The sequence below is a fragment of the Vitis riparia genome, chromosome 2, assembly GCF_004353265.1.
Source record: "Vitis riparia cultivar Riparia Gloire de Montpellier isolate 1030 chromosome 2, EGFV_Vit.rip_1.0, whole genome shotgun sequence".
NCBI lineage: Eukaryota > Viridiplantae > Streptophyta > Magnoliopsida > Vitales > Vitaceae > Vitis > Vitis riparia.
The window spans coordinates 6,454,904-6,465,521 of NC_048432.1; the positions used below are offsets into that span (position 1 = coordinate 6,454,904).

The 10,618-nt window shown below is 34.9% G+C and overlaps 1 protein-coding gene across 1 annotated transcript; it reads right to left on the reverse strand.

The window, feature by feature from the left end:
* Positions 1–619: 619 nt before the first annotated feature.
* LOC117934451 lies at positions 620–9,596 on the reverse strand. Its single transcript, XM_034856142.1, has 7 exons — positions 8,993–9,596; positions 8,813–8,877; positions 8,535–8,597; positions 8,327–8,428; positions 8,118–8,183; positions 1,592–1,673; positions 620–1,369 (listed from the first exon to the last, which is right to left on the reverse strand). The coding sequence occupies exons 1-7, from the start codon at positions 9,342–9,344 to the stop codon at positions 909–911; spliced, it is 1,191 nt and encodes a 396-aa protein (XP_034712033.1). The 5' UTR covers positions 9,345–9,596; the 3' UTR covers positions 620–908.
* Positions 9,597–10,618: the final 1,022 nt, after the last annotated feature.

The window sequence follows — 10,618 nt, forward strand, 5'->3', positions numbered from 1 at the left end:
CTCAATGAATGTCCTTATATACTTGAGTATAGAAAAAACTTTGTTTTGGTATCTAGTATAAATAGATGTGATTATTCAATTTATTTCAATAAAGGTATTTTTATTAGAAAGAATAATTTATTTATTTGCTCAAGTTCATTTGTTGACGGTCTCTATCATATAACTCATATTTCTATCTTACTATAGTAAGTACACTAGTGATTATGGTTATACATTGGACATGAACTACAATGAGTTATGACATACCCAACAATCAACTTTAATTGGCTACAAGTTTTTCCCTTCCCTTAAATTTCAATAGGTACGTCAATAATAAAGGCTGATTGCAAGTGAACATTGATCGGCAAAAAGGGTAAAAAAGGATACACATTGACTGTAGACATCCGAATTGTTTTCTCTAACATGCCCTATCGAGGTTTAAAATCCTCTGAAGAGAGATTGCTTGGTTAATGTAATACTAGAAGTTTTGTTTTGCCTTGCAAATGTTGGTATGTCCATACGGACCAAAATAACTTGGCGGGCTGTGTGGCCAACTTTGTAGCTCCAGTCGTAAAATATCTCAATTTGACAAAGCGTAAAACACAAACTACAGGTACAACCAGGTTCTTTGTGCTAATCCTTCCACAAATTCGAAAACATCTATTTGGCACTATGGCAATCACTCCAATCACAAACTTCTTGCAAGTTAGCAATTAAAAATAATCCATGGCACTATGGCAATCACTCCAATCACACACCCTATGTACAACCAGATAGCAAATGCAAAATGTGGATATCTAAATGACAATTTTGATGATGCTGAGATGTTTCCAGGTGTTTCGACAGCTGCCAGATTTGGCGAAGCATTTTATAATAAAAAAGGGAAAACAGTTTGATTTCATCTTTAATGCATGCATATCAGTCAGCTATCAGAAAAGCGAGCCATCATGATCACAATCAAGTGCAAAAAGCTCATCCAGCTGCTCATCCGTCCACTCTGGAAGTGAATCTCTAATAATCATGGGCTGCCTCCTCTTAGCTCCATCTATTCTTCCAACAACAAAATCATTAGGTTCTTCAGTCTTTTTATGATTATCATCCACAGCCCTCCAATCAGTATCAGCTCCAACTGCTGCTTTTGTGATTTCTTTGTTAGCATCCCATCTCACCAGTACTGGTCCTTTTTCTACCACAGGGCTTAGGTTTCTGATGCTTTCATTGCTGCAGTATCCCCATTCTGGTTGTCCAGAACTTCCTTTCTGAATTGGTTGATCCATACGTACACTCCATTTCACATTAGCATCTTGTCTGACACTGTTCATGATTTCTTCAATTCTTCTCTTCAATAGAGGAATGGCATTCTGGGGCATCCATGATTTATCACTGCAATCTGTAAATGCAAAAGAGGATCAATGTCAAGATTGATAATCTGCAGTTTCTCATCACTAACGCAAACACTCAAAACTGGCAAGAGAATCTCATAACTTAGTTGTACCACAAATGGCACATGACTGTAGACACAACATGCATTTGTTTTGAGATGAATACCCCAAACCTAAATGTCCACAATGCAAAATAAGAAATTAAGAAAAAAAGGATTATCGTCACCCACCAGTGCCAGTAGCTGGACAGTGTGTGACCGTTGATGCACTATGATTTTTTTGTGACAGAGAGCCGCTGCCAGTAGAGAACACCTATATAATGGGAACATTCTATATCGGTACACAGCAGAACTAGTTATTTGAAGGTGATGCATCTTTGGAAATGAAAAAATGGCTCAAAAAGAAATTTTCTTATAATCTAGCTGCTTCTGTTGAGCATTAGAAAAGTCTCCCTAGTAAAAAAGGTCATGTGTTCATCTGTTGTCTTTTCCTCTCACAGTGGTTACACTCGTCAATTGTACTAAGTTTCAAAGTTTTAGTTTTATGTTTTAATTCAAAGGAGTTATCTATACTAAGCTACTGCTGATGCCAAGCCTAGTAGTAGTTACATAGAATAGTTGGAATATTTCAAAAATATAGCCAAACAGATCCTAACTTTTCTTTGTTGTTATTTGTATTGATTTTCTCTCTTTTTGAAAGACCCTTAATGGCCTTATCCTTCCTTATATCCCTTTTGTTTGCTACCATTTTTTTACATGGAGTGGACTGTGGTTCTAGCTTTCCTTTTTATACAATTAACAGAGATAAACTCAAACCAATGAAAGCCCAATATAATTCATTGACTGCTTCCAAGCTGTTTTCATATCATCCCACTCCAAAATTTATTTTTCTTTTTATTTATTTATTTTTATTCTTTATCTTGCATGCATTTCTCTGGGACATAGTTGCACTACCAAGGCTAAGCCAAATGCAATTTCAGATTTAAGCTAAGAGAAAAGCATGATTTCTTTGTGGTCAATTTTGTAGGCAATGCAAAAGCAAAACTGTTTCACAATTCGAATTTTTGAGTAAATGAATGTTTATACATTTTTAATTTTTAAACCTCAAAAACAAAAAACTTCACAAATTGATACAAGTTCCAGAGTGACTATAGTTTACATGAAGTTAAGCTTCAAAAATCTTATACAACTCAAGTTGCAGTTTTGAATTCCACCCATCAATGTAAACAAATTAATACATATGCTAAACTTAGCATAAAGTAGAAGTTTGTAAACATGAAAACATCTTGACTCTTTGCAGTACTTATCTCTTTGCATATGGAAAAGCTCTTTAGTGACTGTGTTTCATCAAAGAAGTAAGATAACTTAAGTTGGCCTGAGATTAATTGTAAGATGGCAAAAAACAATCAAGAACAGGCAGCTCTTAAAAGGACTTAGACAAGTAAGTTCATCTAATGACCAAATTTATTAGTATAAAACTAGATTTAGTTTTACCTCTATAGGCCACCAATTAGAAATTGGCCCAAATGAGACCACCAAGATATTCCTGATTAACACTCAAAAATGCATATTATCTACAGCTAAAACAGAGAATTATTTATGCTTTTAAGTGTACATTATGTCTTTTTTGGCTTGAATTCATGGTCATTCCTCTTTTGGAGTTGATGTTTGTACTTGCGTGTTAAAATACAACAATCAAGGAAATTTAAGGATTTTTAAGGGAATTCAAAGGAAAAGACATTTTAAAGAGTTAATTGAGGCTGAAAGAGGAAAATTCACCTAAAAGCTAAGCAAGGCTGAGACGAGAACCTGAGTACCTGGGATGGAGAGTTAAAGAAAATGAAGAGGCAAGGATGGCAAAGAGATACCAAGCTTGAAGCTGATATCGGAATAGGATGTCAAATTGGATGCCAGAATTGATTTCAGTGCTCATATCCAATTTGGTATTGAAATTCTAATACCAAGTGTTATCATATTGAAATTCAGATTTGAGGACCTAAGGCATGTGTTGATATCAATTTTGGCATTGATTTTCAAATGCTCATATAAAAAACTAGATGTGAACTCGGATTTGCAATTTCACAACTGCCGGAGACGATTTCTCCTTTAATTTTGTAATTTTTGGAACCAGAGGTTAATTTCAGGGGTAGAAGACTATTAAATATTTGATGCTCTGGCTTTGAGTGACATGGCCTGGTTAGGAAAGTGTCACTTGGCATTTTTAGTAGCATAAATAGGTAGATTTAAATTTTTGTAGATAACTATTAGAGAGCTTCTTTCTCTTTTGGGAAGGAGAGACTCTTCTAAACACTTCGATCATTTTGAATTTGAATTTGAATTTTTTCTCTTTAATTTTCCCTCTTATTTTTATTTTCTTTCATTTTCTTGTCAACCACTCACTAGAGGTGGCACAGATCGATGATATCATTGCATTCTTATCTCCTGTTTCAAGTTTTTTATTTCTTCATATTAAGATTCTCTTTAGTAGTTCTCTCTTAATCAAGGGACAATCAATGTTGGTTCCATTCATGCTTACTCATCAATTGATCAGTGGATAACTTTGTTTGATTGGTTGTGCAGAAGATTAAGACAAATCTCGAATCAGTGCATGAATGATTGAATCAAGAAACAAAGAATCGGAATAATCTAAATTTGAATGTAAAAATCTTGTTTGTGGATCATAATATGTTGCTTGATTAGATTAGTCTTGGATTAGATGTGATCCAAAGTTGAGATCAATGATCTAGCCCCTTTTCCAAGGTTTTTCAACCTAACTTGTAATCTTCTGCATAGTTTTTCTTTATATTTGATTAGTTTTAGCTTAATTCTAAATTTGATCACTATTTCATTTTCAAATTTCAATTGGTTAATGATAAAATCAATTTTGTTTAGATTTTAGCACATTTATCTCGTTTCTTGAGGATGATAACTTGGCTTACTATTGGTCATAGTAGCTTTTTATCAGGTTTTGACTAACCAAGGCTATTATGAAGAGAAATTGCTGATTTTACAAAGCTACAAAGAGTAACAGTCCAGTCAATTCCATGTTATAGCTATATGGATTATGAATTACCACACCCTCTACCATATCCAATATATCAATTCCAAATGTGGATGGTTCAAATTCCTAAAAGCCTTAATGATGTTACTTAAGAGTGCATTTGGTGAATTGACTTAGATTTTAATAATTTAATGACTTAATTTAAGGTACTAAGCATTCATGTTTGGTAAAATAACTTAATAATGCTACTTTAAGTGGAAAATAAATTAAAGTAAGATGTTGAATAAATAAATAAAAATTCTAAATCCAAATCAATTTCATGCCTAGATAGACAAAAACTCTCAACTTTTCATCCGGTCTCTATCACAACCATTGACTTTTCTCTCCTTTGTATCTCTCACATCAATTCTTTGCTTAATGTTAATGAGGCAAGAATATCTTAAATTTAGTAGTTTTAGAAAAACTTTAAGTTGGTTTTACCAAACAACCTTAATTAATGCTTCAATTAAAAAATAACTAGCCAATAATTTTTAACTCAACAAATTCATAAAAATTCAAATTAAATAATTATAAATTCTCAAACATGAAGGTCATGTTTGATTCCAAGGAAATACTAAAGAATGGAAGAAAATGCTTAGGAAAATGATTCTCATGTTTGGTTTACCATAGATAATTCAATGGTAGGAAGATTAAGATTAATGGGGTGTGGCTTATCGAGGAGAGTGAGATAAAGGAACGGGTGTCAATGGCTTTCCACAACCTCTTATTTGAGTTAGATGATTAGAGACTAGCATTAATAGGTTGGCCTTTAATTCTTTGGATGGGTAGGAAGCTGAAATTTTGGAGGATCCATTTTCATAAGAGAAGGTGTTTAGTGCTTGGTTAGAATTGATTGGGGACAGCCCCAAGTTCAAATGAGTTCACTATGCCTTTTTGGGACTTTGTAAAGAATGAGATTATGGGTTTTTCAAGGATTTTTATGACCTAGGGAGGTTCAAGAAAAGCCTCAACCCTACCTTTTTGTTGTTGATTCCTAAGAAATGGGGTACAAAGGATCTAAAAGACTTTAGACCTATTACCTTGGTGGGAGGTCTCTATAAAATCCTTGCCAAAGTTTGGGCAAACAAATTGAAGGTGGTAGTGGAAAAAGCAATTTCTAAGTATAAGAACGCCTTTGTAGAGGGAAGACAAATTCTTAATACAGTTTTGGTAGCAAAATGGGGCTATAGATTCTACGATAAAGAATGATGCCAATGGTGCTTTGTACAAGATAGACATTGAGAAGGTATATGATCATGTCAATTGAAACTTCTTGTTAGTAGTTATTAGAAAGATGAATTTTAAGCCAAAATGTATAGGTTGAACTAAATGGTATATTCATTCCACAAAGTTCTTAATTCCTATCAATGGCACCCATTTTGTTTTATTTCAAAGATCCAGAGATTGAAGCAAGAGGATCCCCTTCACCCTACTTCCTTGTTATAGCAATGGAAGCCTTTAGTTGTTTGGGCCAAAATGTATAGGTTGGACTAAATGGTATATTCATTCCGCAAAGTTCTTGATTCCTGTCAATGGCACCCATTTTGCTTTATTTCAAAGATCCAGACATTGAAGCAAGAGGATCCCCTTTCACCCTACTTCCTTGTTATAGCAATGGAAGCCTTTTAAAGAGGAAAAAGGATGATAGCAATGGAAGCCTTTTAAAGAGGAACAAGGATGGTGGTTATCTATTGGGTTTTAGGGTGAGGGATCTCATTTGTTGTTTGCAAATGATACCCTTATCTTTTGTGGGGCTTCTCAAGACCAAATGGTTCATTTAAGTTTGTTGCTCATGTGGTTTGAAGTCATCTTGGGTCTAAAACTAACTTTGATAAGAGCAAGTTGATTAGTGTTGGGAGGGTGGACAATCTAGAGTTGTCAATCAAAATGGGATGTAGAGTAGGAGAGTAGGTGAAATTCTGATTTCTTATCTAAGGTTGTCTTTAGGTGCATCTTTTAAGTTAGTGACAATTTTGAATGGAATAAAAGAGCAGTTTTGTAAGAAGTTGTGTTATGAAAAGACAATATATTTATGAAGGGGGAAGGATTATTTTGATCCGGAGTACATTAGCCAATTTACCCATTCACTTATGTCTTTGTTTTTATCCTTCAAAATGTTAGAATAAGGCTTGAGAAGATTCAAAGAAATTTCCTATGAGGAGGGGGCGCTTTGGAGGAAAAACTACATCTAGTGAACTAATCATTGGTCTACATGAAAAAAAGAAAAAGGGGTTTGGATGTAAGGAGTCCCTCTTTGCTTCATAAAGTGTTGTTATGTATGTGGAATTGGTGTTCCCTTTCTCAAAGGGGAGCTTTCTAGAAATAGGCTATAAGTAGAAAGTACTGAGAGGAAGAAGGGGGCTAGTGGTCTTGTGATGTAAGAAGTGGGAATAGTATTGGGCTACAGAAAGCTATAAGGAAGTATTAAGATACCTTTAATATAAGATTGCTTTTTATTGTAGGAAATGAAAGAGAGGTGAAGTTTTGGAAAGTAAGGTAGTGTGGCAAGGAGCCTTTGTATGTCTATTTTCCATCTCTATATGCTTTAGCCTTTGCAAAAGAGGCTTCGGTAGCATATTTATGGGATTGGTCAGCAAAGGTAGAGGGGTAAGTGGAATCTCTATTTTTCTAGAAATTTTAATGATTGGGAACTTGATAATGTGGAGCAATTATTTGGCTAACTACAAGTAATGATAGTGAATGAAGAGGAGGATAGGGATATGTGGATGTATTCAAGGAATGAAACCTTATTAGTGAAGTCTCATTATGCTGCCTTAGAGTCATGGAGTCCACCTTCCTTTCTATCGTTGGTTATTTGGAACCCTTGAGTTTCATCTGAAGTAAGCTTCTTTGCATGGGAAGCTTGTAGGGAAAAGGCTTCAACTCTTGATCAACTTCAAAAAAGTGGATGGAAGTTGGTTAATAGATGCTTTTTATGCAAAGCGAAAGAGAAGTCAACAGATCTTATTCTCCCTCATTGTCCCAAGACCAAGGGTTCCCTTGCAATTGTTGTGTTCTTTGGTCAGTATTCCTTGGGTTTTGTCAACCATAGTGAGAGAGACTCTACTAGAATAGCATGGGTCCTTTAACAAAAAGAAGTGCAAGAAGGTTTAAAAAGTAGCTCCTTTATGCATCTTTTGGACTATCTAGAAAAAGAAATTGAAAGTCATTTGAGAATGAGAAGCAATGTATCCAAGGAAGAGCACTTTTCTCAATAATTTCCTTCTATGGGTAAGTTGCACATAGGTGATGGCAGAATGTCTAACTGATTTTGTTAATTTGTTGGGTTCTTGATAAGGGAGCTCGTTATCTTCTAGTAATCCCAACTTAGTTGTTCCTTGGCTTTTTTGTTGTTTTCTTTAGCGCTCTTTGTATGTTTCATGTGTACCTTGATGTGCTCTTCTTTGGTGCATGTTTATAATATCTAATCATTACTTATAAAAAAAATGGAAAGAAAATCAAATATAATTAAAATCAAATAAAAAATAATGTATGTTCAAATTATTTAATCTTTATATAAAAGAGGAAAAATAAGTTAAATAAGTTTTAAAGAAATAAGTAAAAATAATTTATTCATTTTTAATTTATTTTTTATTTTCATCACTTTTTTTCCCTCACATTGTTCCTCAAATTTTTTAAGAACCATACATAGGGTAAGTTTTTAGCTTTACCAAATGTCATCTTATTCTAATTGCATACATAGAAAAGAACACGCACCTTAACGACATTGCTCAGTGATACGTTGAGATAATATGTAGAGCGCGTAGGGGAAAAAACAGTAACCTGAAACCCCATGTTTTAATTCAGTCTTATGGATGAAAATTCCATAAAAATTTATTTGAAGCTGAAAGAGAATGTGTTGAATCATAATTTATATCAGGAACAAGAAACGAAGATAAGTATCCTTAAAAGAATAAAGTCAGAACCTCCTGGAGAATCAAAACCGAGCCAACAGATATGTCCCTTCCAAACTTTCCCTCGGTGAGAACTTTGTGATGAATGGTGGCGCCAATCGTACCAGTCGGATCCTTGAATCAAACTTAACCCACATGCGTTACAACTACTTATTCATCTCCTGAATAAGAAAATAAAGAAACTCACACCAAATTATGAGCCACATTCTAGTCGGTATACCTTGAGAGTTACCATGAGATCACCAAGCGCATTTGGGGTAGAAGATTTGATAATTGCAACAACCTGATCATAAAAAATCAACTGCAGAAATTACGAGTATAGAGGACAGAAGCACTTATGCATTGTGCATTTCAACAACCCAATATTTGAAAAAAAAAAATCAGAATTAAAGGAATTAGGCATTTCAATGATGGTATAGTCAAAAAGAGGATTTTCTGAATGGTTACCCTAATTGGCAGTGATGAAAAAGAAAAAGAAAAATTAATGTTTGAAAATACCAGAGGAACCCTGTCAGCAGTAAGGCATTTCCTCATAAAACTCAGAGGTGTTTCCTCGATAGTACCTGAAGAAAAGAGAGAGAGAGGGGGAGAGAAGATCGAAAAGATTTAAAAAAAAAAAAAAATTACCAATCCAAGAATAATAGAAGATTCTAAAACTGAGGTAGAAAAAGTGATTACCTTGGCGCCGAACAAAATCCAGAGCGAGAAGCCAATGGTGGTGCTTAAAGTCATGATCGTCGTCGGGGAAGCCTTCTTGGGCCACCCTGCGGAGATAGTCCTGTGTGGGTAAGGGAGAATGGAGGTGGGTTTTGCGCTGCATAAAAGCGGCCTGAAGAGCTCCGGCGGGGCCCGGAATGAGAGGCGAAGAGGTTGTGGAAGCAGGGGGGTGAGAACCGACAACGGGTTGAGGAGATCCAGAAGAAGAAGAAATGGTGCAAACTTGGCGTTTGCAAGGGCGTAGGAGTGAGGGAAGATCTGAATCGTCTATGTCTAGGGCTTCCCAGGCATCCATTTCTCTTCGAGAGCGCATGCAATTGATTTGGGTTACCTATCTATACCGTACATACTCCATATAAAATCGGGTTATTTGGTTAAAGGGATTTAAATAAGGGTTGATGTCTCCCTTTAATTTCGTTGAAGGATGATCCCTTTGAACTAGGGATGGGAATTTTGAGGGTTAATCAGGTTACCCGCCCTATTAGGATTGAATGGGAATATGGTAATCGAGTATGGAATGGGTTTGGCGATTTATTAAAAAGCCAAATTGGATATGTTGTTATAATATTAGAAAATACCAAAACTCTTTCATATGAATGATCGTTTCTCAGTTTTTTTCCAGATCTAGGGTTCCTTTCACCCGTATCAGATGGTGTATAAAAGATTTAGGTTTTCTCAATTTCTTGTCTTAAAACCATACTTTGTACTCTAAAATTAGATCGAATGCAACATATTGTTAGAGTTTGTATGGATTCCTCTTTTTCAAGTAAAAGAACCCTAAGTTTTGACTTGATTTTCCTATTTGCAGTTTTAATTATTGAGTTTCAATTTTTTTAAGTTGCTTATTCTCATATTCATAATTTTCTTTTTGTAATTTTCTCCTTCGCAATTTTCTTAGTTGATGAATTTTTTTTCTTGTAAATTGTAATTTTCTTTTCTGAAATTTTTTGATGAATTAACTTTTAGTTGATGTGGGTATGTTGTCTGATGGCTATATTCCTCACTTTACATACATTGTCATTGATGTTGGTCAGGGTGCAATGATGTTGATCATTGATGTTGGTCAAAGTGCAATGATGTTGATGTATTAAAGTACCAATTTTTAAAAATTGATCTTTAGAGTTAAAGTACTAACCTTTAGGTTTGAATGTTCCCAAACCTTAAATTCCAAATGTTGAAGATGACCTTGAAGTTGTTAAAAGTCTTGTAAACTCACAATCTTCCTCCCAGTGACTAAACCTTGTTTTTGACACACTTCTGGTGGGGAGAACAAAAGGGTGGATGCTATAACTCTCTTTTTCCCTGGATGGTGGTAGACAAAAGTGATGGAAACCCTAACCCATATGGTATAACTTCTAACTGAGCTTAAGCGACTTGAGCCCACATGGGCTTAAGTCACTTAATTTGGCCTAAACTAGGTCCTAATTGATTAATTAATCCAACAAGGCTTACTAATTAATCAATTAACCCAATTTAGAGTCCAGATTCACTTACCCCTGTGCAACCCTACGTAATTACCAAAACACCTTTATACACAAAAGAGAACCTAAAGCCAGCTTGACCCTCATAAACCATGCCAACAATGTA